Source organism: Alternaria conjuncta (assembly GCF_024043145.1).
Source record: "Alternaria conjuncta strain BMP 0040 chromosome Unknown scaffold_3, whole genome shotgun sequence".
NCBI classification, from domain to species: domain Eukaryota; kingdom Fungi; phylum Ascomycota; class Dothideomycetes; order Pleosporales; family Pleosporaceae; genus Alternaria; species Alternaria conjuncta.
Window position 1 is genome coordinate 2,029,892 of NW_026250092.1, and position 27,794 is coordinate 2,057,685.

At 53.7% G+C, this 27,794-nt stretch overlaps 10 protein-coding genes and 2 non-coding genes across 12 annotated transcripts; 9 read left to right on the top strand and 3 right to left on the bottom strand.

Annotated features, from left to right (window-relative positions):
* Window positions 1-112: 112 nt before the first annotated feature.
* J4E85_002657 (uncharacterized protein) lies at window positions 113-4,758 on the top strand (the record flags this gene model as incomplete). The annotated part of the gene is made up of 5 exons (XM_051466935.1): window positions 113-140; window positions 208-391; window positions 442-3,526; window positions 3,577-4,686; window positions 4,744-4,758. 5 exons carry the CDS (start codon window positions 113-115, stop codon window positions 4,756-4,758), a joined length of 4,422 nt encoding a protein of 1,473 aa, XP_051329790.1.
* Window positions 4,759-5,293: 535 nt separating this feature from the next.
* Window positions 5,294-6,798, top strand: J4E85_002658 (uncharacterized protein; the record flags this gene model as incomplete). Its single annotated transcript, XM_051466936.1, has 5 exons — window positions 5,294-5,361; window positions 5,421-5,446; window positions 5,498-5,507; window positions 5,600-6,719; window positions 6,769-6,798. The coding sequence occupies 5 exons, from the start codon at window positions 5,294-5,296 to the stop codon at window positions 6,796-6,798; spliced, it is 1,254 nt and encodes a 417-aa protein (XP_051329791.1).
* Window positions 6,799-7,213: 415 nt separating this feature from the next.
* J4E85_002659 lies at window positions 7,214-7,305 on the bottom strand. Its single transcript has one exon. It is a non-coding gene; the product is annotated as a tRNA-Asn (tRNA).
* A 421-nt stretch (window positions 7,306-7,726) lies between these two features.
* Window positions 7,727-9,247, bottom strand: J4E85_002660 (uncharacterized protein; the record flags this gene model as incomplete). Its single annotated transcript, XM_051466937.1, has 2 exons — window positions 7,727-8,279; window positions 8,331-9,247. The coding sequence occupies 2 exons, from the start codon at window positions 9,245-9,247 to the stop codon at window positions 7,727-7,729; spliced, it is 1,470 nt and encodes a 489-aa protein (XP_051329792.1).
* A 1,150-nt stretch (window positions 9,248-10,397) lies between these two features.
* Window positions 10,398-11,631, top strand: J4E85_002661 (uncharacterized protein; the record flags this gene model as incomplete). The annotated part of the gene is made up of 2 exons (XM_051466938.1): window positions 10,398-11,199; window positions 11,252-11,631. 2 exons carry the CDS (start codon window positions 10,398-10,400, stop codon window positions 11,629-11,631), a joined length of 1,182 nt encoding a protein of 393 aa, XP_051329793.1.
* An 824-nt stretch (window positions 11,632-12,455) lies between these two features.
* J4E85_002662 (uncharacterized protein) lies at window positions 12,456-14,201 on the top strand (the record flags this gene model as incomplete). The annotated part of the gene is made up of 1 exon (XM_051466939.1): window positions 12,456-14,201. The coding sequence occupies one exon, from the start codon at window positions 12,456-12,458 to the stop codon at window positions 14,199-14,201; it is 1,746 nt and encodes a 581-aa protein (XP_051329794.1).
* Window positions 14,202-14,551: 350 nt separating this feature from the next.
* J4E85_002663 lies at window positions 14,552-14,632 on the top strand. The gene has a single exon. It is a non-coding gene; the product is annotated as a tRNA-Leu (tRNA).
* Window positions 14,633-15,337: 705 nt separating this feature from the next.
* J4E85_002664 (uncharacterized protein) lies at window positions 15,338-17,230 on the top strand (the record flags this gene model as incomplete). Its single annotated transcript, XM_051466940.1, has 2 exons — window positions 15,338-15,361; window positions 15,443-17,230. 2 exons carry the CDS (start codon window positions 15,338-15,340, stop codon window positions 17,228-17,230), a joined length of 1,812 nt encoding a protein of 603 aa, XP_051329795.1.
* A 1,833-nt stretch (window positions 17,231-19,063) lies between these two features.
* On the top strand, window positions 19,064-19,863 carry J4E85_002665 (uncharacterized protein; the record flags this gene model as incomplete). Its single annotated transcript, XM_051466941.1, has 2 exons — window positions 19,064-19,439; window positions 19,487-19,863. The coding sequence occupies 2 exons, from the start codon at window positions 19,064-19,066 to the stop codon at window positions 19,861-19,863; spliced, it is 753 nt and encodes a 250-aa protein (XP_051329796.1).
* A 475-nt stretch (window positions 19,864-20,338) lies between these two features.
* Window positions 20,339-21,428, top strand: J4E85_002666 (uncharacterized protein; the record flags this gene model as incomplete). Its single annotated transcript, XM_051466942.1, has 4 exons — window positions 20,339-20,386; window positions 20,438-20,555; window positions 20,614-20,966; window positions 21,021-21,428. 4 exons carry the CDS (start codon window positions 20,339-20,341, stop codon window positions 21,426-21,428), a joined length of 927 nt encoding a protein of 308 aa, XP_051329797.1.
* A 409-nt stretch (window positions 21,429-21,837) lies between these two features.
* Window positions 21,838-23,424, bottom strand: J4E85_002667 (uncharacterized protein; the record flags this gene model as incomplete). The annotated part of the gene is made up of 1 exon (XM_051466943.1): window positions 21,838-23,424. One exon carries the CDS (start codon window positions 23,422-23,424, stop codon window positions 21,838-21,840), a length of 1,587 nt encoding a protein of 528 aa, XP_051329798.1.
* Window positions 23,425-23,985: 561 nt separating this feature from the next.
* On the top strand, window positions 23,986-27,426 carry J4E85_002668 (uncharacterized protein; the record flags this gene model as incomplete). The annotated part of the gene is made up of 7 exons (XM_051466944.1): window positions 23,986-24,156; window positions 24,204-24,304; window positions 24,355-24,492; window positions 24,539-25,578; window positions 25,626-26,098; window positions 26,157-27,130; window positions 27,186-27,426. 7 exons carry the CDS (start codon window positions 23,986-23,988, stop codon window positions 27,424-27,426), a joined length of 3,138 nt encoding a protein of 1,045 aa, XP_051329799.1.
* Window positions 27,427-27,794: the final 368 nt, after the last annotated feature.

A 27,794-nucleotide genomic window follows, 5' to 3' on the forward strand; every position in this document is an offset into this window, starting at 1 on the left:
TCCATTGCCGGCGTCGTAATCACGAGCTGCGGAGCTGGCCATGGCGACGCAGCCGCGAACTGCAACTCGGACCATGGAGACGACCAACGTGCCCGAACGGTCAGGGTCCAACATGTCGGAGGACTCTAGCGGCTCCTCAGGTACGAAAAAGCATTAGGGTGGCTGTCGCATTACGCGACGAGGTGTCATAGCTAACCCGCGCTGCAGAAGACCGCGTACGCAAGTTCCAAAAGACGGGCGACCAGGGCAGCCGCCTGCGCAAGACGAGTGCATCCAATGCCATAAGCGCAGCCCGCCCGCTGCCTTCCATCAACAACAACGCCGCAGGACGGGGCAGGGCCAAGGTGCCGTTGGGCCCCCGCGAGCGGCCCCAGGACTTCACCAAGCAGAGGTACGACGCCGCAGCTATGGCGACGACAGCACTGACGCGTGATGCAGTAGAATGGCAAGCGGCGCCAGCGTCGCTTCCCTCGAGACGCGCTCCTTCCTGCCCACGCCCGCGAATGAGACGGCGGCCACGCGTACCGTCCCCTCGAACCCACGCTTCAGCTTCACCAAGCAGCCGCAGCCCGGGCCTGCAAAGGAGGAGCCGACTGAGAGCACCGGCTCGTACGACTTTCTGCCCGCCGTCAACTTCGACGACTTCGCCAACAGCCTCGCGTATGAGCCCGCTCTGAGCGACTTCCCTGCGCCTGGCACGTTCAAGGCCAACGTGCCTGCCAACACGACCACGCCCAGCAACAATAACATGCCGTCATTCACGGGAACGCCCACCGACAAGCCGCCCACACGCAGCAGCGACTTCGTTCGCCGCTTCAGCCAGTCCACCGCGAGGAAGCCAAGTGGCGCCTCTACCGCATCGGGCTCTGACACGAACATGCCAGCGCCCCAGAGCAACATGGCCATTCGTTCACGTCGCCAAAGTCAATTCCCCGCCCAAGCACCCCCAAATCCAGCTGCCCGAGCACCGCGGAAGAGCGTTGGCCCTGGAATGCTGCCTTCCAGTAGCTTCGAGCGCCAGGAAATGGACAGACTCGCCAACGACAACGCAATGCCCACGCTCGGCCGTGCGCCGTCACTGAACAAGGGAAACAGGCGAGAAACACTGTCTGCAAACATCAACACAGCTCCTACCACTGGAGTACCCAGGCTCCCAACTGCCGCACGCAACGCCAAAGCAAAGTCCTTACAGCCGCCTTCGAGACAGCAACCGGGCCACCTGACTGTCTCATCCATGACCCCCGATCCAAGCTCAATGCCCTCCCCTGGCAGGTCTCCCGCTGCGCAAAGATCGTACACACCTTCGTCCTCCTCGAGCAAACGGCAGTCGACGGCTCCTCACATCTCTGGGCTTGGCGCGCGAACCATCAGCCCCACAGACGCTCGGCGGCTCAGAAGACTGTCCATGAACCCAAATCATCCGCCAGGCGGCCCAGTGGGTCCTCCCACTCCCCAGGGCGATCAGACATTCGACGAGCGAGCCTTCAGCCAGTCCCCAGCCTTGGCTGTGGGAGGCAGCATGACACCATCTTCGGCGCGCGCGACGCCCGAGCAGAAGCGCAAGTCCTATGCTTCTGGCATATCGCTCTCGTCCAACTCAAGCTTGAACTCATTGAAGGTTGGTCCTTCATCAATACCCTTGCGCACCAATCCTGCTCCGACGAGCTCTCGTTTGCCTGCGCCAAAGCCACGAAACGTGCAAAGCTCAGCTGGCGGGGAGCAAGAAGAGGTGCCTCCTGTACCTGCCATACCAAAAGCGTTTGAATCTCCCAAGGACCCCGAGCGCAGCAGCTTTGCATTCACAACACCCAATTCAAAGATGAGCGCGCCTCCTCAAGCACCTCAAGAATCGGTGTCAACGCCTGACACGCAACGAGCCGAGCCTCGGCAGAACGAGACCCTGGAAGGCGGTGTTATGAACAGGAGCACAGGGTCCATCAGACATCGACGGGGACTAACTGTTGGAGCTGGTACCGAAGGTGAGAGGACGCCCACGGTACAGCAGTCCAGCAAGAAGAATCTACAGCCAATCAGACTGCCACCGCTGAATCTGCTGCCGCTCGGCACACCATTCAACAATCGGATATCGTCTTTCCCTGCGCCCTCTGGTGAAGTGGACGACCGTAATGTAACGCCACCACCTAAACGTGCTGCCAACAAAACGCCTAGTACGCCCATGACAGCCTCCAAGGCGAACTTCTTCGCAAGGAACAACCATCACGACGAATACCATAAACACTTGCGTAGCAGTAGCTCGGCCTTTAACCTGCGTGCTGCAGACTCCTCGCTTGATACCCACCCGAACATTGGTTCGATTCCCGTTCCGACCTTGAACCCAACACGTCAAGCCACCACGCCATTCTCATCGAATTCGTTGCCAAAGGGTAGCGGGGAGTTCGCCCGCTTGCAGCCACGACCTAGCGGCGAATACAAATCCTCTGCCAGGGATGTGGAGATGCAGAGTATGGTTGCTGGCCCGCGGCCATTACAGAAGAAGAACACGTCAGATTCAATACAGACGTCCACGTCAACCGAACCTGAAACGCCTTCTTCTGGCTCATCTTTGCGGCGAAAGCTCAGCCTCAGTGGCTGGAGGAGAGCTTCATCTAAAGCTGCAACACATCAATCGCAAAATCTGCAGGTCCGAAAACCGGGCCCTCAGGGTGGTGAACCAAGACAGCAACCCCAGCCTCCCAAGCACAGCGAAATGCCTCCACCGCGGCTACCTGCGTCTGCTACTTGGAGCGGTGCTATTGGCACAAGCCCAAGTCCCGCCAAAAGTGGGAGTCGACCATCCCTTGATTTCGGGCGCCGCAAACCCTCTGCAACAGCAGTTGCAAGCGATACAGAGGTTGAGAAATTAAGTGCTCGTAAGCCCGTAGGGAATGCTGGAACACGTGCGGTATCGGGCCACACAGACCAGGCTAATAGCCAGGCGACACAGAAGTCAACGTCGATCTTGACACCGATGCAGCGGATGCTGGGTACAAAGAGCTCGTCGAATATGCTCAAAGCTCGTAATCTCGATTCGAACCTCGATAGAGATGACATGTTGGCCGACGAAGAAATGAAGAAGCTTGCTTCGAAGCGGAAAGACTTTGAACATGCGGCGCGCGATGTCGACGAGCTCCGTAAGCGCGCCACAGCCAAGGAGCGTGTCAGTCCAAGTGATGCTGTGCGCATGGCCAATTTGAACATATTCGAAAGAGGCGAGATCATCGATTACAAGGAGGTCTACTTCTGTGGAACGAAGAACGCCAAGAAGCACGTTGGCGATCTCAATGCGCAGACCGCAAACTTTGGCTATGACGACGAACGCGGCGATTACAACATCGTCTTGGGAGACCATCTCGCATATAGATACGAAGTTGTTGATGTTCTTGGCAAGGGCAGCTTCGGACAGGTCGTGCGTTGCGTAGACCACAAGACGGGAGGGCTCGAAGCGATCAAGATCATTCGCAACAAGAAACGGTTCCATCAGCAAGCTCTGGTCGAAGTCAACATTCTTCAGAAGCTACGCGAATGGGTAAGAAAGATGCATTCAGTACACAGAGTAAACTTGCTAACGATATCCAGGACCCCGATAACAAGCACAGCATGATCAACTTCACCCAGAGCTTCTACTTCCGTGGCCATCTTTGCATCTCGACCGAGCTTCTTGGCATGAATCTGTACGAGTTCATCAAGGCACACGAGTTCAAGGGCTTCTCCCTACGCCTAATTCGCCGATTCTGCAAACAGATGCTGGCTTCGTTGACCCTCTTGAAGACCCAGAAAGTCATCCATTGCGATCTGAAGCCAGAGAACATTCTACTTGCGCACCCGCTACACTCGGAGATCAAGGTTATCGATTTCGGATCCAGTTGCTTCGAAACCGAGAAGGTCTACACGTACATTCAGTCGCGATTCTACCGATCGCCGGAGGTGATCCTTGGTATGAGCTACGGATTGCCGATAGACATGTGGAGTTTGGGTTGTATCCTTGCCGAGCTGCTCACCGGTTACCCCATATTCCCTGGAGAGAACGAACAGGAGCAGCTTGCTTGCATCATGGAGATATTCGGACCTCCAGAGAAGCACCTCATCGAGAAGAGCAGCAGGAAGAAGTTGTTCTTCGACTCCCTTGGCAAGCCCAGAGTCACTGTTTCCTCCAAGGGCCGCAGACGCCGACCCAGCTCGAAGACACTGCAACAAGCTCTGAAGTGTGACGATGAGGCCTTCCTTGACTTCATTACGCGCTGTCTGCGTTGGGATCCCGAACGTCGAATGAAGCCTGATGAAGCGATGCAGCATGAGTTCATCACTGGCGTACGCAAAACCAATCAACAACGGCGACCTTTCAACGCCCCGTCCGGCACGTCTTCACCTGCGAAGCGAATGCCGCCCCCACAGTCGGCACAGCCACGCGTCCGACCTCTTCCCGAACCTCCCGTGTCTAGCTTCAGAAACGGCACCGCAGCCAGCGGACAACGTCAGGTGTCGAACAGCAACTCACCTGTGAAGACTTCCGCTCCCGCGAGACGCCACTCCACCGTGCAAGGACTTGCACCTGGAACAGCAGGTACTAAGCGTGCAGCAAACGGAGCGCCACTCAATGGCGCAGGTGGGAGTGGACTGCCGCGCGCAGCACAGCGCAGTGTGTCAGGCAAACCAGACCTCGCTTCGGCGGCGGCCATTGCCAGTCTCGTAAGTTCAGAGCATTCCGGCCAGCTTGATATCGATGAGACGCTAACAAGGCTTCAGAAAACGCACACATAACCTTACGAAACCGAGAGATATTCTCAATATAGATTAACGATTACTGGGCATCTCATGAGGTTTCTACTATCTAATATGGGGTCTACCCCGCTGGCGGCTTCGGGGTTGGGGCTGATCCGGACTTTTGTGCAGATGTGGTTGCGAATGTTTATGTTTTCCCATTCAGCGACGTTATACCCCCGAAAAAGTCTCTCTTTGGAGCATATTTTCAACAAGGTGTATTGATTGGTTTATTGGATAGGAGGGAGGATATTGAATCTTGATATGAACAGCATTCTAGGGCGTTGTAGCAAGATAGACATCTTCTAGATATCGTAATGTGAGGGGTGCTGGGTCGTATGGAGTCGAGTATAAGCATTGCCCATCTGCCTGAATGAACGCATGAGTGATGGCGAGCTGCAGCCTTATGTGATATCAGTGCGTTATCGATAAGGGCGGTCGCGAATTTGACAATGCTGGCTTTCGCACTGCAACCATCGGCACTCGACTACCCTTCTTTGATACCCCCGTTCTTCCTTCTTTACATTCCTTAGACATGCCTCGCGACCCGCTGATCGGCCTCGTCGGCAAGCCTTCGTCTGGCAAGTCGACTACACTGAACAGGTGCGCAATGCCCCTCCACCCCTCTTTCGCGGATCTTTCTAAGACGGATTTCATGGCAGCTTGACAGATGCTACCTCCAAAGTCGGTCCGTACATATTTGAATACGCTGGGAGCTATGTAGGCTGATCATGAGTAGGTAACTTCCCGTAAGTCATCCCTCTCCGATCCATGGAATGCGACTGCGCAGCGCACACCGCGCTCGATCCTTCGTATCGTCAGCTCCTAATGCTACAACCAGATTCACCACCATCGACCCCCAGCGCGCCATCGGCTACCTCCAAATCGAATGCCCCTGCGCGCGCCTCGGTCTCGCTGATCGCTGCAAACCCAACTACGGCGGCTGCGTCGAAGGACGGCGATCGGTACCTATAGAACTTCTCGATGTCGCCGGGCTCGTACCAGGCGCGCACATGGGAAAAGGCCTCGGAAACAGGTTCTTGGACGACTTGCGACATGCAGATGCGCTTGTACATGTGGTGGACGTGAGCGGGACGACCGACGCGGAGGGCAAGGCGACAAGAGGCTATGACCCAAGTCAAGACATTGTCTGGCTGAGGAGCGAGATTGTGCGATGGATACAAGGCAACCTGATGGAGAAATGGGGCAGTATCAAGAGGAGGCATGTCGCTATCAAAGCCACGGCAGTCGAGACACTACAGAACCAGTTCTCAGGTTACGGATCCACGTCCAGCGTCGTTGCGCGCTGTCTCGATCGCCTTGCCCTCAAGGAGCCACTACAAGACTGGTCAAACGAGACCATCGAACGAGTCGTAAACGCCTTCACCGACGAGAAGTTCCCTACCGTCATCGCCCTCAACAAGATCGATCATCCCGACGCGGACAAGAACATTGCGAAGATTGCGAAACAGGTAGATGCCAAGAGTATAGTGCTCTGCAGCGCGATATCTGAAGTCTTTCTGCGGAAACTGGCGAAACAGGGCTTCATCAAATACACAGAGGGCAGCGAGTTCGTCGATACAAGAGAAGACCTGATTGAGCAGGGCGACCCCGATGGAGGCGGACTGAAGGAATTGGACGAGAAGCTCACAACACGAATCGAAAATCTCAAAGACATGGTCCTTTACCGCTTCGGGAGTACGGGTGTGGTACAAGTCCTGTCGCGAGCGGCAGAACTCCTCGGTCTGGTTCCAGTCTTCCCGGTCCGCAACATCCACGCGTATACCAGTGGTAGTGCGAGCTCGACGGCTGTCTTCAGAGATTGCGTGCTTGTCAAGAAGGGTAGCACGGTCGGTGATGTTTATAGGAAGGTCATGGGCGACGCGCCGATGGCGTATGTCGAGACGGAGGGTGGGAGGAGAGTGGCGGAAGATGATGTTGTTGCTGTGGGAAAGAACGATGTGAGTTTATGATGAGCATGCGAGCGGACATGTTGCTAACGAGAAGCAGATATTGAGCTTCAAGGTAGGAAGGGCATAGTTAAGCCTGGCCAAGATCTAGTCGGGATTACATCAGAGACGCGCATAGTGTCTGGCATTCGATGAACCTGAGCAGTATAACTTGTCTCAGACTGATAGATCTTATTGCACCTGCATTGATGAAACTGTGTGTCTTCGTGCTGCTCTAAAACTCCAGAGAGCTGGTGTCTATCATCTCCTTACTATGGGCGCGTACCTAAGTGCAACTCGCAAGTCTCTTCGTACCGTGATTCAGGAGGCAGCATCTTAACAAAGACAGTTGCGCGTCGCGTTATGTTGATGATGGTCTCCACTCTTAGTGCTGCCCCTCTTTACATTGGCGTCCGCACACCCAAAAAAAAAACCACGACCAAACATCGCCCATTCCTTCAAGCGCACAACACCTCATGGGTACGCACACGCAGCAAAAAGTAATCCTCCTCCGGGAAGGCTCGAACTTCCAACCTCCTGATAACTAGCTACTGGTGTAGTAACAGTCAGACGCGCTAGCCAATTGCGCCACAGAGGATTATCGAAATGCGGTGTTGCACTTCATTGATGGAGGATTCTGAAAATTGCATCCTACTGATTGCCTGGCAAATCTCACTTTTTCGCTTCCCGGAAGACTTGTGGCGAGCAAACATCGGCAGCATCGGGGATGTGTATGTTATAGTGGGGGATGATGTGGGTCTTGCTCGCTTACCGGAGCGTACGACGGCAGTGATGATGTGATAAGCGGTGTATTGTAATTTGGTTGATAGTATTGCTACTGAGTTGCTCTGTTACGGTGATGGAAGTGGGTATAATGTGATATGAACGAATTGCCGCCGTACCCATCGCCTGGCATGAGTCCAAAGAAGCACCTGCTCCGCGCGCTATGCAGTAAGACGTGTAGTTAGGAAAATCATGATTCCAGGCCTGTCCTTGGCCATTACGCCCTCGGTACGTGCCTAGTTACTCTTCCGACCTCGCTTCTTCTTCTGCTCTTTTGAAGGTGTCTCGGCCGCTGCGGCTCCTTCGATCTTGAATTCGTCGCTCTCGACGTCAACGACGCCCCGCAGGATACTGTATGGGAGGAAGTCCTTTGTGTAGCATGTTACCCCATCCTTGATTAGCTTTTGTGCCTCGACATCGTCTCCATCTTCAGCGAGGACGATGGTATCTCCTGTCTTCTTCAACTTCGTCGCACCAGTCGTCACGCTTTTTGCGCCGGCGGCTTTGCAGACCGTTTCAATGTCAGAGAAAGATGCGTATCTTGTCTTGAGGCTTTTCGTGAAGTGAACAGCGAAGTCGGCGAACGGAGTTTGCGGCTTTTCGAGTATGTCGTCAAGCTTGATCTTCCACTCCTCTTCTTGCTTAGGTATGGATGGCTTGAAAGCGGAAACGGCAAGCAGGCGCTTAGCTGATGCAGATTCCAATAGCCATTGGTCTGTAACGATAGGAATGCCGCGCGCGATTGCGTAAAGTACTTTGGTCGTCTTTTGGAGATCACCATCTCGTACGCTTTGGTCGGTTAGCACGGTGACAAAACAGCAAAGACAGTACAGTACTTACCATAGTACGTTGAAGTCATCAGCCAGATTCTCTACAAACGCTCCACCTTGTTTCTTCAGGAACTTGACAGCCGCACTTGCTTTCGTAATGGTGGAGTTGCTGCAGGCTACACGGGAAGCTGGGCCATCGTAGTCCTCTCTAACTGTAGTAGTAGATATGGATCGTTGCGAACCCCTCTGCGATCGTGGTGGGGCGGACTGTTCGGGCTTAGCAACGTCGACGTTGCTCAGGCGACTATCTTCTGTGTCGCTATCGCTTGTTTTGGCGCGCTTGCTAGGCCCAGCAAATGCCTCGTTGTCAGACTTGGATGCATCTGCCTCCGCCTCATCGGCGAGGGACCGTGTTCGTTTCTTAGCTGATCTCGATGGTATGTGTACTCGCGGTGAAGATGTTCTAGCATTCAGAGGCAGCTGTGGTTGCATCTGATTCTGTGACTCGCCAGTACGGGCGGTCGAGAAAGCCTCTGCTTCCTGAACGTCTGCTTCGTAGGAATCTGCAACATTTCCTGTACGGGCAGCGGTTGGGGTCTCCTGGATCACGGTAGTCGATCGTTGATTCGAAAGCTGAGGGGTTGCGCGAGGTTGTGATTTTGCTACATTGACAGTGGGTTCTTTCGTATCATCGCCCTCGCTCTGGGCTTCTTCAGGTGTCACCGCGATTCTCATAGCGTCAGCGGCCGATGAGTTGACCTGGACCTCCGAGTCTGTCCACTGACAAGTCAGGTAAGATTCAGCGTTTGGAATATGGATCTGATCGCCATGACGCAAGAATATTGTTTCTGAGTGTCCGTCGCTCTGTGGTTGCAACTCGTATCTAGCAGCCGATGATAGACTGTTGGCGTGTGCTTGGCCAGGCAAGATGCTTAATGAGGCTGTGATGGCTTCCAGTTTGACCCCACATGGCCCAGAATCTACCATAGTCAGTGGATGTCTCAAGCCTCTTCGGCGGACCTACCGATGCGACCGAGCTCAGGTACGACTGCGGGCACTGCTATAATGCGAACCACGCCAGGATGGACTTTGTTGACGATGTGTACTGTGCCTGTTTCTGGCAGGGCATACTCCGAGGAGCCCGGCGCTCCCGTAGTATGTGACGAGATCAATGTCCACATCCTGGGCCGGTTGACGCGTCGTGGCGGTTGCTTGATCGCGAATGTTGGATTTAACGCGTGGTCACGTTTGCGGAAGGCGCAGCTGGGCTAGCGGTGACGCGCATAATAAGTGGGGCCATCTGCTGATTCGCCACTCACACTCACGCTGACCTTCCCTTTGTGCCTGCCAGCCGTACGCCGCTACCTCCTCTAGTTACAGCAAGGATATGGATTCGAAGGACGATACCTGCACAACGGTAACTCGTGTACTTAATTTGGTTGCTGTGCATCTCAACTGCCGTTGGTCCCAGTTCTCACGAACACCGCCGCCCAACAGTCTCAAAGCTCAGACAGTCGACGATGGAGAACAATAGTAAGGAATTCGCGCTATCTCATCACAACCATCGCACACTGCAAACAGCGCATCTAGCAATTATCCAACTCACTGTGAGCGACTCTGCGACTCACTGTAAGACAGGAGAAGAGCACCAGCGGCGAGCATTGGTCAAGCGTTTACAGACCGAGGCGAGTATCCGGACGCATGCAGGTGAAGGGACCACGGAACAATAGTAAGGGCTTCAAGTAACTCTAAGACCTCACCTTCGCCTTCGCTTTGGCTAGCTATAGTTGTGAGTGGGGATATCGAGACAATCGCATGCTGCCGCTGCTATTATCCGCTCGGGATCCGAAAGCCATCACTCCCCGTCACTTTCTCGATGACCCTGCATGCCACCAATCTGCAGCGCAGAACCAACCTTGCCATCTAGCTATTATATAACTCTGATATAAACGATACAGCTTCGACTCTCGTCGCTGCAGGACTCCTTCATTCCTTCTTCAACCTCTAGTACTTTCTATCTTTCTTCCAGCCTGTCACCTCCAGACCCAACTCCGTCAGACTCTGTTCCTCCCCTGGACCCACGGCGAAACATCACTACCTCTATAACCTCCAAAGACTGCTAGCAGTAGGAGTCGTTATGGCTGTCGACTTCCACGCCGTTGACCTTCCGTCCAACTTCCAGGTTCCGCCCGGCTTCGAGCCATGGACCCAAAACTTCACCCTCATCGTGCCGGGCGACGAATCCAGATGGGCAGTCACCACAGTCAACATGGCGGATGTCAACTATTGGAGCGTGAACACCGCCCGCCTTGCTACCAGTAACGGGGTAGGTCTTGGTGTATCGATCATGCTTCTGGTTGTTCTTGTCCTCTTGACCAAGGCTGAGAAGCGCAAGTCCTTCATCTTCTACCTCAACACCGCTTCCCTCTTCACCAACACCATCCGCTGCCTGCTTCTCGCCATGTATCTTAGCAGCACCTGGAACGACCCTTACAGCGATGTTACCCCATATTCACCACCTCTGACTAATGCGGACTGGGCTATCTACGTCTTAATCAACGTTTTCAGTCTTATCGTCGCTATCCTAGTCTACGCTTCACTCAGTCTCCAAGTCTGGATCGTATGCGTCACTACACCACCTCTACATCGCACCATCATCATGGGTGCAACCACCACAGTGGCCTGCGCTGCTTTTGGAGTCAAGTTCGCTTTCGTCTACCTGAATACCAAATACGCATTGGACAACGTGGATCCCGATTCTCTGGACGCACTGAACGGGATGACCTACATCATGCAAACTATATCCATCTGGTTATTCAGTTGCGTGTTCACCTGGAAATTGGGGCATGCTATCCTTCAGAGACGCCGTCTCAACATGCCTAGATTTGGACCGATGCAGATCGTCTTCATCATGGGTTGTCAGACAATGTCCATACCAGGTTCGTCTCTCTTTGCCACGCTAGACACTGACATTTACTAACGTACGCGTAGCTATTTTCACATCTCTCCAGTTCGTTGAGAGCATCCCCCCTGAGATTGTCTCCCACGTTCTCACAATCGTCTGCATCTTCCTTCCCCTCTCGGCCATGTGGGCGGGTGTTGCCCACGATCAGAACGCTGCTCCCAGAGGCCTACGATCCACCAAGAACAAGCTCCATGGCAAGCCCGCGACGTCTACTTTGACGGACAGTTCCACCGCCTGTGGAAATAGTTCTCAGATGAGCTCGTGGTCGGATACCATGAACAAAGATCATATGAGCTCTGCCACTGCTCCCACATACCGTGACCACCGCACGAGCGTCGAGAACAACTGCATCCGGGTAGACCGCAAATTCGGTTTCTCGCACGAAGACGCCGCGGACCGAGTCTGATAGCGCGCAGCTGTATACCTGGCATGTATCGATTTCTTTGCAGCGCCTCGGAGATCATGCTTGATGGAGAATACTGAGTGTGTGTGGGGGGTTATTATGGAGCGGCACGAGTATACGGAGTCGGCGCAACTTGCGTCGCGTGTGGTGCCCATGAAATCGGCAACGTACCCGGGGACCATGCGCGTCCCAACATTTGTGACACCGGGGACATGATTGGAGATAATATGGATAGCAGTTGGTGGATCTCCTACGTACGGTTGCCGCGTGTTACCTTATCTGTATCCTTAGCCATTTTTTACATTCTCCAGCACCTTCTCTTAGCAACTAATACACTCGCTGCAGACCTTCCGCTCGCATTCATTGTTGTGATGACAGACGTTGTGTTCGCGCTGGGGTCAGGGTGTCATGGTAATTTGGTGCAAGCATCGGCAAGGTGTCACGACAGCTATCCAATATACGTGACGCCATGTCAAGGGCTGCAAGTGGCAAGGACAATCGTCGGACTCCGTACTTTAACATGCACCAATCGCTGTTAACCCCGATGCCGTACCGTAGTCTCGCGATAAGGATACACATTCCTAGCTACAATTTCCGGCTATGGAAGCATTGTTCTCCGAGCGTCGTACATGTTCAAATCTATGATGGTACCGGTTTTCATCGCAAGGAAATGCTCTAGGAGTCTAAGGTTACGAGCAGCTTCGTATGGGGCAGCCCATTGGGTCTAGCGCAAAGCCCAAAACGATTCGGCTCATCGGGGGCAGGGACCCCGCTTGGTCTCTCTACGCCAATGATCATCCACGTCGACACGTCGCTCAGCGTCTGTTATGCGACTCATCGATGTCAGAACACTCGAGCTCAGATGGTTCAATGATGACTCTGTTCCCAAATACGCCATCCTTTCTCATACCTGGGGCGGAGATGAAGTCAACTACCAGGAATACGTCTGGATTAGCAGAGCTCGAGCATTGTCCGCTTCTACCAACTTAGCATCGGAATCTACAGGCAGTCAAGATGCGCGAACTACACTGATGTTGGCGTTGGAGATGATGATTCGAGGTAGTTCCGAGGTGCCTTTGGGAGGTCTATCGGAGAAAGACCTCATGACGCGCATCGGCTACAGCAAGATTGTGAACGCAGCTGAGCAGGCGCAAGGTCAAGGCTGTCACTATCTTTGGGTAGACACATGCTGTATTGATAAGACGTCAAGTGCGGAGCTACAAGAAGCCATCAACTCCATGTATCGCTGGTACCGAGATGCGGAGGTCTGCATCGTCTATCTGGGCGACATTCCCAGGCCACGTCCAAACGGCTACACAACCGCTTCCGAAATTGCAAGAGATTCACTGAAGTCTTCCCGGTGGACACGTCGCGGTTGGACCCTACAAGAACTGATTGCACCAATTCTATGTCGCTTCTACTTCCAGGACTGGACCTTGATGGGCGAGAAGGTGGAGTTTCTGGAGGAGCTATCTGACGCCACGGGTATACCAGTTCGGGTACTCGACGACAGAAGTACTATTAGTGAGTTCTCCGTTGCGGAGAGGATGTCTTGGGCAGCACATCGGCAAAGTACTCGTGTCGAAGATGTTGCCTACTGCTTGCTCGGCCTCTTCGACATTCACATGCCCTTACTTTATGGAGAAGGCGCGAAGGCTTTCATTCGCTTGCAAGAGGAGATCTTAAGGACTACTGACGACTACTCCCTCTTCTCCTGGTGCGCAACTTCATCGGAGCGATCAACGTATCGGGGTTTGCTTGCACGCCATCCTGAAGAGTTTCAACACTGCGGTTCTATCGAGCGCGAGAATGTCATTTCCACTTTCCCCATAGGCCTTACCCCTATCGGTCTACGTGTGCAGCTCGAGTTCTTACCTGATCCCAAGGACAAAAGCCGTGTCCTAGCTATGATACGATCAAGCAACCAGGTAAACCAGCGCATAGCCATCACATTGAAGTGCCTGGATGGTGGAATGCAATACGCGCGTGTTGATGCTGGCTCTCTGGCTTTCATCGACGATTGGCCTAGCGGGAAACTTCATACCATCTACGTACGGCAGAGGCTGTCCATACCACCTGATTTCACGACTACCGAGTTCAAAAGCTTCCATATCCGACGTCGCGTTTCTAGCCACACTACGCCAACAGTTCGCATAATAAGTGTCACGCCTCGTAATTCCTGGGACGAAACCACCCACGAGCTACGGATACCAGACAATGTCACCGAATTCTGGGGGGCTGTTCTGCTCCGGGTCCAATCAGCAGCGTATGCGCATTCTCTAAGCTTTCCTGTCGCGTTCGGTTTAAACCGGTCAACGTGTCACTACTGGTGTAAAGCCATTTCGGACTTTGACCCTTCGCAGGACGGTCAGGCTAGTGGTACTTGGCCGCAAGCGGTGAAACGGAGAATACCAGACGAGGTGTACGACCCATTGCGAGGAAATGACGCGCGGAATGATATGTTTTTGGTGCGTGATAGCGGGCTTGCCATCAATGTTGGTATCAAGGCAGGACTGTGCGGCGATAGCATCGCATTGGAGGTACACATTGATGGACTTGTTAAATGGGCATGAGTTGAAGGCCAGGCTTAAATACCTGGTTGAATTATGCTGCTTGAGTCACCTGCTGTTGTGCCATACATATGTGACGATGTTCTGTTGAATCGCAGATGTTGTATACAGGCGTTCAATTTCAATGTTGTCCCAAAGACGCGCAAATCTTACAAGAACATGACATTCTCTTCCCCCGCGGCTTCGTGCTTCTCTTTGTCCGATTAGTTCGCTTGCCCCACTTGTAAGAGCCAGGTTCGGCTGCCCTGCCATTGCCGTCAACACCCACCAGAATCCTTTGAACTTCTCGTTTGGCCTACAGATTGTGCAACACTTACTATATACGAGTTTTGCGGCTCAAAACCTTCATCAAAGGACAGATGGCCGAGCGGTTAAGGCGCTAGCTTCAGGTGCTAGTAGAGAAATCTGCGTGGGTTCGAATCCCACTCTGTTCAACATTCTTTTTGCATGTGTGGTTCAGTCGAATACCTTTTTTGCACATGTAATAGCGGCTGGGCGATGCTGTACTATTTTGCTACTCTGGTGGGCTAGATGCGGTCCGTGCGAGCAAACCACGCGAGAGCGGGAGCGGGGCAGACACGCGATTTCACGATCCCAGGGTTCAGGCTTGGCGTCATCCCGTCTTCCCATCACGCGTTGCGCCTGGGGAAGCATCAATGTAGTCGTGTCTTCGTCTTCTTAACCATTGTGGTCATGTCGCAACTACGCCTCGCGCCAATTTGTCTGCCATCCGCTGCTACAGGCCATGGGACGGATCTCTCAGGCAAGAGCAGCTACCCAAGCCGGTACGGGAAGGTGGACTTGGCCAGGATCGTGTGCGCCTCATGCACTTGCGGCACATGCCTCCTCTAGTATGACCGTCACAGCAGCCGATAAGAAGCCTTGAATGGTCTTACTTATGGATCCTGTATGCATACCGCATTATTTCTAACAGTAGCTCGCGCGCAGAGCTGCTCCATGAACTGCTTACGCGTCGCATAGCACCAAGTCCTCCCGAGGTCATTCAGCGCAACACCCAGCTGAGCATCAGAGCTTCCTAGGCTTCGCAATGGGGTCGCTGCGTGTCGCGTCGCTTTTGCGACTATGTTTATCGCTTCTACTGCTTCAATTCGCGTTTGCGACCAGCTCAATCGCTAGCAATGCGAGATCGCCAACTGCACAAGGTATGACTGAGAGATACTTTCCCCTCAAAGACCTCTCACTGACATGTCACATAAGCAGATCAACCGGTCTACGAGCCCCAGAATCAGAATGTCGCCCGCCTGCTTCCGTCGCCAGCCTCGTCTACATCCTTCCCCGATTCGTCCCAGACATCACCGAACGACCTCCCAACCAGCACAGTCAGCTACTCGCTCGCCGAGACCAACATCCTTCACGATCTCCACTCCGCCCTATCTACAATGCAAGACCACTACTTCTCAGTATGGCTCGGCAAGTACACAACAGCGATAGACTGGACAGCAGCCGTGATGTCGACCTACGTTTCAGCTACACTCTCGTCGCTCTCCCACTCGCTTGCCTACACAATGCCGGGCACATTCGATAAGAGCCGGAAAATGGATGTCGAGGCACAAATGGTGGAGAACGAGATCAACAAGTACTTTGCGCAGACCACAGCATACTATTTTGGCGAGGATCACTTCGCAATAAGGATGCAGGCATTCGATGATATGCTGTGGGTAGTCTTGGGCTGGCTGGAAGCAAGCGGTTTTGTCGAGAGCCATTCCACTGAGCACTACACGTCTAACAAGGCCGGAGCGAAGGAATGGCATGCTAGGCAATTCGTACCTGCTTTTGCCCACCGAGCCCGCGTTTTCTACGAATTGGCGGAGAAGGGATGGGACTGGAGGCTCTGTGGGGGCGGCATGACTTGGAACCCGCGTTTGTTGCCGTACAAGAACGCCATCACGAACCAGCTCTTCATCTCGGCGAGTATCAGCATGTACTTGCACTTTCCAGGTGACGAGAACTGTTCACCGTTTCTTTCGCAGCACGACAAGATTGGTCTACAGCAAGATCAGTTGTTTGATGACTGCGATGAGGGACACCGTAGACGCTACGACCCTGTTTACCTTGCGAACGCAATGAATGCGTACGAATGGCTGAGGAATATTGGCATGACGAACGACCAGGGACTTTACGTTGACGGCTTCCACATTGGCGGTTACCGCACGAATCATAGCAAGACGACATGCGACGAGCGGAACGAGATGGTATATACCTACAATCAAGGTGTCCTTCTATCTGGACTTCGCGGGCTATGGGAAGCCACCGGCAAGACCTCATATTTGGAAGATGGCCATGAACTCATCAGGAACGTCATACGTGCTACAGGCTGGAAGAAGTCTCAACCTCATCGAAGCAGTGGTCCAGAAGACGAAAAGGAAGCACTGCCCACTGACTGGGCCGGCCTAGGTTCTAATGGTATCCTAACGGAGTTCTGCGACCCCTCTGGGCGTTGCAGTCAAGATGGCCAAACGTTCAAAGGCATCTTCTTCCACCATCTAACGTCCTTCTGCGAACCTCTTCCATCTCGACCAGCTAGACCAGGGAAAACACATGCAGCACCCAAAGAGCTAGCCATGCTACATGCAAACAGCTGCAGAGAATACACCGCATGGGTCGTCCACAACGCGCAAGCCGCCCTCCGAACGCGCGACCAAGACGGCCGATTCGGCGCATGGTGGGGCGCACCAAAGCTCTCATCTCCATCCGGCTCCTTCCATGACAACAGGAAATCGGTGCCTCATCACCATCCAGTCCTTCCGGAGAACGCAGTAGACTACCGCAACGCCTACCCAGACCCCTCCGATGGCGATTATCTAGAAGACGACCTCAAAGAGCCATTCAAGCGGTACGTCTCTGGAAAGAATGACGGAGACGAAGACGAAACGACAAAGAGAAGCCCAAGCGATCTCAACGACCGAGGACGCGGACGCACCATCGAGACCCAAGGCAGCGGTCTCGCAGTCGTGCGAGCAATGTGGGAGTTTCTCCGTCGAGCAGAAGGCACAGAGGGGTATCAGGTGTGAGTGGTCAGCGAAGGAGTTGTTACTCATCACCCATCACAACCCACAACCCACACCACAAACCCATCAAGACTCCAACCGCGTCATTGACATGCTTAAACCAGAACCACCAACCCACCCTCCTTCCCACAATCACAACACTCAAGTTCCGCTCCACCCTCCCGCCCGAATACCATCGGCAGGATACGCAGAAAACGTTATGCGCTTGCCGAGAATTGGCCGCCGGCAGTGAGATAGGCACTCAGTGTCGTGGAATTGTACGTGCATATGGAAGTATGTTGTCTGACTGGAGGAGAGGCATGCTGTTGGTTGATGGGGCTGGAGCTCTTCTTTGGGGAAGGGGAGCATTGGTGATAGAAGGGAGTGGTATGCTTGAGAACCTACTGTTGAATGAAGGAGAGATGGGTTGGATTCTGTGGAAGGAAAGTGGGCGGGTGGTGTTGGATTCGTTGCGGAATCGATGGATTGGCGTGGGATATGCAGATTGGAAAGCAGTTTTAAAGTAGAAAACTAAACTTGCGTAGCTCGTATCCTACCATGAGGCGTCTGCACCACGAGAACCACGAAGCCACTGGTCTACGTAAGACCAGAATGTCTTGTAGCACGCGAAACAGTATAACTTGCCTGCTCGCACTCACCAGATCTTCTTTCTTTCATCTCCATCCCTCACTCACAACCACAACATCATTCGCCATGAAGAACACTATCCTGAGCTTTCTTCTAGTGGGGATGCACATTCGCCTTAGTAATGGTATGCCTCAACACGTTCTCGCAGGCACCGATAAATTGCTTTCTCGTCACCCACAGCAACTCCGCGTCACGATCAACATCGCGTACTCCCCATTCCATGATTCATCAGCGGGACACTGTGTCACAGAAGACTTTGGCTGCGAACAAGGCTATTGCTGGAGAAAGGTTAGTTCAGTTTCATACTCTTCAAGGGGGAATATATGTCGTCGAGATGCTGATACATGCGTTAGTGTACGTGTGCTGGAGATTGGTGCTGGGGGCGAGATTCAAAGGGCAACTCTGCCTTATGTAAGACTGCTGCTGATTGCCCCGTGGTTGCAGTCGCTTGCCCGGTGAACGGGTGCCCTGATGGCTGCGCTGATAAGTGATGAGCTGCTCAGCTTATACTATCTTGATCTATGACTGAACCTCTTGTCTGCTGCTTGGCTGATCCCTCTTTTTGGCTCACAGGATGGCAAAAGGCTCATTCACTAGATTTAAATGAGAAGCTGTATGATCAATCTACTGTGTCTTCTGACTTCCTACTCACTGTCTCAATCTTGTCCATGAAAGCCCACGATCAATTGACCAAGACTATCTCGTGATTCAGTCGCCAGTAGGGCTTGGTGGTTCATCGCGGGTTAATTATTCTAGCCTTTTCGCAGTCGCTCTTACTCCAAAATGAACAGTCGGTGTTGTTCGGGTGCTACAAATCGCCTCACCATAACGGCGGTAAGCTCATGCATGTACGACACAGCCACGGTTCGACAGATCGGACATCTCTCCATTGATATATCAGTGCTGGCACGCACAACGCTAGCTATGAGATCGTGGACTTGTGTACGGCAGAATAGTCGATCGCTGGTCTCATTGCATTGGGAGGTTCTAACGTCCACTATTACGTACATCCAAAGAGGTCGGCCTTGATGCTGATAGCTGCACCACTAGTATACGTTTTCGTGTACGACTGAAGGCTTACGATGCCCTGACCTAAAGCGGTTAGCGCAGTAGCCAACGAGGCAGGCGCGGTGCTCAGCTTCGACTCCCAAGTGGCAAGTACATCCGGCATGACAGCGAGGAAATCACATCAACACGTCTTTACCAATAATGGCCACTGCAGAACAAGCATGCGTACCAGTATATACCAAGCACTTCATTCCTCTCGAGTCAAATCCAGACGTCTTCACCGAGCTCGCGCATAAGCTCGGTTTATCCACCTCATTGGTCTTCGAGGATGTGCTCTCTTTGGACGACATAGAATTGCTTGGCTTTCTTCCGCGTCCCGCCTTTGCGTTGATACTGGTGTTTCCGACGACAGACGATTATGAAAAGCGTGTTCAGGACGAGGACGCTGAGCTTGAGGAGTTTCGAAGCCCTGGAGGTGCTGGTGACGTGATCTTCTTCAAGCAGACCATCAACAATGCATGCGGTCTGTATGCGATCTTGCATGCCGTGTGTAATGGCGAGGCGCGACGGATGATCGGTATGATAGCCGTCAGCCCAATCGAAAACACAACTAATATCAGTCAGGGAGTGACACGATCATTGCCCAATTACTCAATGCCAGCCTGACACCCAACTCGGACGAGCTGGCAAAGGCATTGGAGAAAAACGATGGGCTCGAACGGGCGTATGCTGGAGTAGCAAGCAAGGGAGATACTGAATCGCCCCTCAACGCGGAAGACGAGGTGGACTACCACTACATCGCCTTTGTCAAATCAGCTCAAGACAGCCATCTATACCAACTTGACGGCGACCGCAAGCGGCCGATAGACCTCGGGGCGCTCACAGCAAATGAAGACGTTCTCTCTGAGAAATGCCTGGGCGTCATTCGCGGCATGATGGCAAGCGAAGACGAGAACCCCAACTTCAGCCTGATGGCTCTGGTGGAGCAAGCAGATATGTAGGTAGCCAAGGAGTCACACTCTTCGTAGGACTTCTCCGAAGAGCGAGGAAGTGTGAACTATGAAGGACCTTTTTATTTGTTCTTGCAACGAACTTCGTCAGACGAAGAATGCACGTACTGAAGTACAGCCGCATACACCACAGCTGAGCAAGACGCAAAGCTGTGGGATGCTCCCCCGAAAGGGACTCGTAAAAGTGTCGGAGACTCAAGTGGCTGGTGTGCGGGTTGCGTCCTATGATGGATGGATGTATTTATAATGACAAAGCGACATAGTTTCGTCCTCACATTAGAGGCTGATGATGTCTGTCATTGTATGTTGTGAGTGAAGAGGGCGACCAGGAAAGAAAAGTTGAGATGTTCGCCGCATGGACCACCGCGCTAGGCTAGCTCTCGAGGAACCGCGAGCCCTGAGCTTCACTTCGACTGACCGCGATCGCGACCACGCCTTCCCCACTTCCCTCCTACCAATCGCAAAGATGACGAAGAAACGCAGAAGATATCCGGATTTGAACCAGAAGCTCGAGGTACGATATGCGCTCCCAAATCGCATACAGCGCCCATACTGACGTCTGCAGCGACCATGGTGTTACTACTGCGAGCGCGACTTCGACGACCTTAAGATTCTCATCTCTCACCAAAAGGCCAAACATTTCAAATGCGACCGCTGCGGAAGACGATTAAATACTGCCGGAGGTACGCACCGCTCGATTCATTTCCGCGCACTGGATAAGCAATACTAACAGCTTCTCAGGTCTCTCCGTGCACATGAACCAGGTCCACAAGGAGACGCTCACTCACGTCGAAAATGCCAACCCCGGCCGTCAGGGTCTCGAGCTGGAGATCTTCGGTATGGAGGGTGTCCCCGCCGAGATAATAGACCAGCACAACCAGCAAGTCACACAAGCACATTTCGCCGAAGAGCAAGAGCGCGCGCGAATTACCGGTAACCCTATGCGCGGAGCGTACGTCAATGGCCAAGCTGCACCGAACAAGAGGCCGAAGATCAACGAGAGTCTGGAGGAGATTGAGAAGAGGGCGGCCCAGTTCAGAGAAGATCGAAAGAACGGTGTGCTACCCGCGCCTGTGGAGCCAGTACAGACTGCTGTATGTATCCGAGATTCTGGACAGGAAAAAGATATGGGACTAACATATCCACAGACACCACCAGTCGCTCAAACACCGTACGGCGTACCACCTCCTGGCGCTCCCGTGGCCTTCCCACCCGGCGCGCCCGCGTACCTTCCCCAAGGCGTCCCGCAACCTTTCTCGCCCGCCAACGGTGGCATGCCTCCACGGCCTGGCAGCATACCCGGCCAACCTGGCGCGTTACCTCCTCGACCTGGTTTCGGCGCTCCACCACCGGGTGCATACCCAGCCGGTCAGAACGGCGACATATCCAACTCTGTCGACGACCTGATCAACGAGGTCACCAAGGAGGCTGCGCCAAAAGAAGAGAAGAAGAGCAAAAAGGACAAGAACCAGCGCCTCATCTTCTTCGCCGAGACGACAAGTCCCGAGGAAAAGATGGCAGCGCTGCCGAGGTTTGCGGATTTCATGCGGACGTGATGAGACAATGGGCGGTTTGCTGTGTATAACGAGAGAAGGCCAGGTTGCGACTATGCACGTTGGCATTTATGCTACGGAGCCTTGAGGCCAGCGCAAGGGCAAGAGCCGGCAGATGCTACACGACGCAGGACGGACCGCATCAATCAAGGCGTTGCGGCGCGAAAGACTTTGGCTTTGCATGTGAAATCTATCTATGTATGAGCGATTACCTCACCAAACGATCAAGATCACAACGTCGGAGTCCAATAACGGACTAGTCTCACGATAGCTCAATGACACTTGATAGCATAGCACAATGGAACAAACCAAGCTTGAGAAATCAGGGTATCTTGCAATTCAACGCGTCCAGTAATTATACAACAGTCGTGTAGCCCCCGTCCCAGTCCAACCAAACCAACCCTCCCAAGTCTTATCGTCGGTCGTAAAAGCCCGACTGATCACCCTCCTCTTCCTCTTCACTATCTTCGGTGTACTCCTCACTCTGCTCATCGTCGCTGCTTCGATCTTCGCTCGCACGCGCCCACTCTGAACTCTCCGTGAACAACGACTCCCCGAGATCCAGACCGCGCGTGTGAGTCGTACCCATTATGCCCTCTTCGTCTTCTTGCGTTGTATCCGCAGCGTCTTCCATCTCCGGCATCGGATCGACTTCCCTCAGCAGGGCCTTCTCATCCAGCTCATCGCCAGCAGTAGCGAAACCAACAGACTTGGCTGTACTGGGTCGCTCGTGCACTTCGGTATGCTCAACACGACGGGGCTGTTCTTCAATGACATCGCCGTTCCAGGGCCGGCATTCCTTGACTGTCTCGCCGCAGCGGAGACACGTCCAGCCTTCGCCTTCTTCGTTTGCGATGCGTTGCGCGATGCAGGCGAAGCAGTATATGCAGCCGCATGGGATGGTTTCGTAGGGGTTGGTGATGTCGGTTGTTGCGGAGCCGACGACGCCGCCGCCGCCGGCCGACGAAGTGAGAATGTCGGCTTCGGTGGTGGTTGTGGGGTTTTGGTCGCGGTAGCAGATTGCGCAGGTGCGTTCAGGGAGGAAACCTAGTTCGCCGGCTGCTTTGCTCTCCTCGTCGTCTTCGTCGTTGGCGGGTTTCGAGCGGCCGAGGAGGGAGAGGACGGTTGTGCGTAGCTTCTTGAATGTGCGGCTTAGGATGCGGCGCCAGCGCGAGATGCCGACGAGGGGGAGGAGGAAGAGGAGGAACTCGGTGAAGGCGTGCCAGACGAGTTGGCGGTTGAGGTACTCGAAACTGACTTCGCGTGATGTTGAGTGCGAGGTTGGTGTCAGGCGTAGACGGAGGAGGCGATCGGTAATTGTTCTATACCGGCCGTCGACGAGGAAGACCAGGAAACTGGCGAGGCCGAGGACGTCGTGTGCGTTTCCGGCCAGTTCGCTCAAGCGTCCCAGGACTTTCAATCGCGCGCTCTCGGGTCGGGTGTAGTCTTCTGAAGCGGATAGAAGGTACTCTTCCCACTTCGTCCACGCATACCGCCCTCCCACTGTGACAGCACCATATGCGATCTTCTGCCACGGCTTGGGTGGTGGGCGATTTGGCGCACTACTCCGCGCATCCGTGTACCTCAGCCCCTGTAGATGTGCGCCATAACTCGCGTTCTGGTCCCAAATGCTCAGTTTCCACAGCACAGCCCTCAATGCCAGCAATATTTCGGCCGAGTAGTGATCTGTGATATGGCTTCCGAAGTACTTCAAGCCCTCGCCGACTTGGCTCTTCATCAGGGTGAGGAGTTCCTCATCGAGGAGTTCGGCATCGACTTGGCCGACGCGGAACTCTGGGCGTGTTCCCGAGCGGCCTTTTATCGCGTCCCAGACGCTGAATCCGGTCGAGGAGACGCTGCTGAAGGGGAAAGGCAGGCGCGAGAGGGCGCGTTGTGCGGTTGATGGCGGCGGCTCATGGTGATTGCGCTGCTGAAGGGCGCGTTGAGCGCGGCGGGCTGCGATGCGTTGCTGGGCGGCGGCGAAGTCTGCGGAGGGCATTTGGGCGCATTGGGAGGGTTGATGCTACGGGCGTGGTTGGCGATGGCGCGCGATGGGGCTGCAACGTGACAGCGTGATGGGGAGACGAGGCTCGAGTTGCGACGGACCGAGGTTGGCTGGGGAAGGCGTGGGAGTAGCCGATGCGCGCGACGCCTTCTCCAGACAAGCCGGGACCATGTTCAGACACGCCCATAACAGTGCTTCTGTGGAGAGACCATATTCAGGTACACGCTAGACAGATGACACACACTTGATCATCCTATGCGCAGTATATGTCAACTGCCAACAAGGTGCCCCAGAATCACTGTCTCGTGTCTCGGAGGTCCGAGCTGTCAGGCGGGGAGCTTCTCGAATTTGTTTCCCAAACACCAAGATAGACTTCCCAAACAAGACTTGCCGCATCCTGATCGCAGCCTGGGTGAGCAGGCTCCATAGATTTCGCATTCCGCCTGAGCCGTGAGCCGCTTCCGCCCAGCTACTTGCCTGTTCCTGTCATATCCAAAAGTTCACCTACTTGCGGCTGCCCCACTACCGCGATAGTTGACCGTCAACACTCACAGCATGAACACAGAGTTCAGCATTGAAGCGCCGGCGGAGGCGAATCCTCTTACTGAGAGCATCCTGTTCCACGTCCTGCGATCAGCGTCCTCAGCAGATCAAACTCAAGTACAGACGGGCACCAAGCAACTCCAGCAATGGGAAAAGGCCGCGGGTTTCTATCCTCTGCTGCAGGTATGCATATCTTAGCCCACTGAATTACACCGGACTGACACTAGTAGACGGTGTTCCTTGACCAATCCCTCCCCCTCGAAGTTCGCTACCTCGCCGTCATCCAGCTCAAGAACGGCATCGACAAGTACTGGCGCAAGACTGCCACCAAGTACGCCTCCACATAAAGCCGCAGAGATGCATAGGCTTACGTGACCGCAGTGCTGTAAGCAAGGAAGACAAGGCTACCATACGGGCCCGTCTACTAGAAAGCGCCGTCAACGAAGCCGACCATCGCCTGGCCCTACAGAATGCACTCGTCGTCGCTAAGATCGTCCGATTCGAGTTCCCAAATGACTGGTCAGTCCCAGCCCAGCGTATACTTGCATGCTCTAACAATTTCTAGGCCAGATCTATTCCAACAACTACTCCACATTCTTCGCGCCTCGACGGATCCGAACGCCTACCGCTTACAACTCCCTCGCGCCCTTCTCGTCTTGCTATACATCGTCAAGGAACTGTCAACGGGGCGACTACTACGAACACGGCAGAGCTTACAGACCGTCGCCCCGGAGATCTTCAACGTACTCGGTACCATCTACGTGAACAAGGTGCAAACATGGCAAGCCTTCTTTCGCGATGGCGGAGACGACGAAGGCGGTGCGCTTGAGAGCATCGACAACAGTCTGCTTGCTATCAAGACTATGCGGAGACTTATAATCGCCGGCTACGAGTTTCCAGGCAGAGACAAGGATGTGCAAGAGTTCTGGACACTGACCCGTACTCATCTCGGAGAGTTCCTGCAATACGTGATACCGGAGAACTCACCACTTGCAGGCGAAGTTCAGAAGAAGATAGGCAGGCACTTAATGCAGCTTTCAAAGTTGCATCTCAACATGACCACGACTCACCCAGCAGATTTCGTCCTTTTACCCAACTCGATAGAGCTTGCGCGCGACTACTGGAGCCTCATCTCACGACTAGGTGAGCAATGGGGCTCAAAGTCTATTGAGGGCGCCAAAGTCGGTACTGATGGCGATGCTGAAGATGAAGCACCCATCCTCGAGCGTCTAGGTCTGAAAGGCTTGCTACTGATTCGTGCATGCGTGAAGATGGTCTTCTTTCCCACCCAGACTTTCCGCTTCAAGCACCAGCAGGAAAAGGATGAGAAAAATGCGGCCACGCACAAGATCAAGACAGACCTACTCACTGACGACCTTGTTCGTGAAATGATCTCAGCACTTGTCCAGCGCTTCTTCGTCTTCAGGCCCAGCGACCTCCGTATGTGGGAGGAAGAGCCTGACGAATGGGAGAAGATGGAAGAGGGAGCAGAGGACTGGGAATTTGCGATCCGACCCTGTGCCGAGAAGCTGTTCCTAGACCTCGCAAAGAATTTCAAAAATTTGATCATTCAGCCTCTGCTCCAAGTCTTCTACACAGTCGCGAGTGAGTACTCACTGTAACAGTACATGATTCTCGCTAACGCTCGATAGCACCGGAAAACGAAGACATCCTCTTCAAGGACTCCGTTTACACTGCCGTTGGTCTTGCGGCTGACATACTGCACGATCAACTTGACTTCGACACCTTCCTTGAGAAGACCTTGGTTGTCGAGGCGGCGAAGCAGACACCGGGCTTCAACATCATTCGTCGCCGCATCGCTATTATCATCTCCCAGTGGATAACTATTAAGATGGCCAAGGAAAAGAAGCCTATCGTCTACCAGATCTTCCAGCATCTCCTCGATAAGAGCGACCCAATGAACGATCAAGTGGTACGAATAACTGCGGGAAGAAAATTCCACGCCGTCGCCGACGAGTGGGAGTTCCAAGCAGATGCATTCCTGCCGTACTCGCAGCTTATGCTCGATAGGCTGATGGCGCTGGTCCAAGAGGTGGAACTTCCAGAAACTAAGATGGCACTGCTAAACACCATTAGTCTTGTTGTATACAGGTTAGAGCATCATGTAAGTCGGAGATGGAGACACTTGAAGTATTGAGACTATTGAGACTAACTGGATGCAGATCACCCCATACGCCAACAGCATCATCGCTCTTCTCCCACCGCTGTGGGAGCAGTCTGGCGAAGAGCATCTCATGAAACAGGCGATTCTCACACTCTTGGCTCGTCTAACGAACGCCATGAAGGCCGAGTCACGTTCTTTCCATGTCTCATTCTTACCCATTATCCAGAGCGCTATCGAGCCTGGCTCAGAAACCCAGGTCTACCTCCTTGAAGATGCACTCGATCTATGGGCCTCCATCATTGCACAAACACCATCAGCTCCAGAGCCTACACCACCTGAATTGCTCAACCTAATTCAATATCTGCTACCTCTGTTCTCCATGGACAACGAGACCCTGCGAAAAGCCATCGAGATCACAGAAGCGTACCTGCTTCTTGCGCCCTCCGCCGTCCTGGCAGACTCTTTCCGTCCCGCGATCCTCCAAGCCCTCGCTGAGCTTCTAGGCAACTTGAAACCTGAAGCGAATGGCATAATGACACATCTCGTGACATGCATCATTCGAGGTGCGGAAGGTGTAAGTGGCGAGAACGCTGTCAAGGTTCTGACTAGCGATTTGATCTCTTCCGGGTTCCTCGCAAAGGTTTTGGAGGGTCTCCACGGCGCATGGACCCACCATCAATCCCACGGCCCTTACCGCGAACTCCCTTCCCGCGCTGTTGATGGGGTTGTCGAAACCGACTACTTCACTGTGCTAGCACGTATCGGCATGGCTTCACCTTCTGTACTCCTCGAAGCCCTCTCCGCATTATCAAGTGAAGGTCTAGAGAAGACTCTAGACTGGTTGTTGGAAGAGTGGTTCGGCCATATCGAGAACATTGGCGATGCGCCAAACAAGAAACTCATGTGCCTTGTTCTCACACGTTTCTTAGAAGGAGCACAGCCTTGGATGTTGGGCAGGCTGCAGTCGCTGGTAGGAATATGGACGGATGTACTAGGAGAGTTGCTGGATGGCATGGATGATCGGAGTCAAGAGTACGTACTCTCTCTCATTTTCTGCTCGATTGTCTATACTAATGTCTCTTTCTAGTTCCCTATTCTGGCCCCCAGAACCTTACCACCCCACCGAACCTGAGGCACCGGAGGATATCCGCAAGCGCGAACTGATCTACACTGATCCTGTGCATCAGATCAATCTCGTTGCGTTCGTTAGGGAACATCTTCAACAGGTCATCCAACAAGTGGGTGGTGAACAAGCCTTCCAGGAAGAGTGGTTGAGCCGAGTGGACAAAGAGGTTCTCAAGGGTTTTGGGGAGTTGGGCATCATGTGAGGTGGGAAGACGGCTATAAAGGATGGACATGTTAAGAGGACACAAGAGGGGCCAAGTCAAGGTTCTGAATATCTTTTCCATGAAAAGGAGTGTAGCAGTGATGAGCTAGCCGTGGTACCAAAGAAACATGATATCTCGCCATGCAGTTGGTAGTGTAGACATCTCGGCTCATTTTGGGTGGGTGAGGGATGCGGAGCGGAGCCGGTGGAAGGGATTCGGTGCTTGCGAGGTGCGAGGTAAGGAGTCGAGGATTGTGCAAGGGGTTGGATGTGCGATAGCGAGGGTGTGTGGTTCGTTGCAGCGGAGTTTTGAAAAATACGCCCAATGTGAGTACATGTATATTGCACGAGGCCGAGATGTAGTGATCG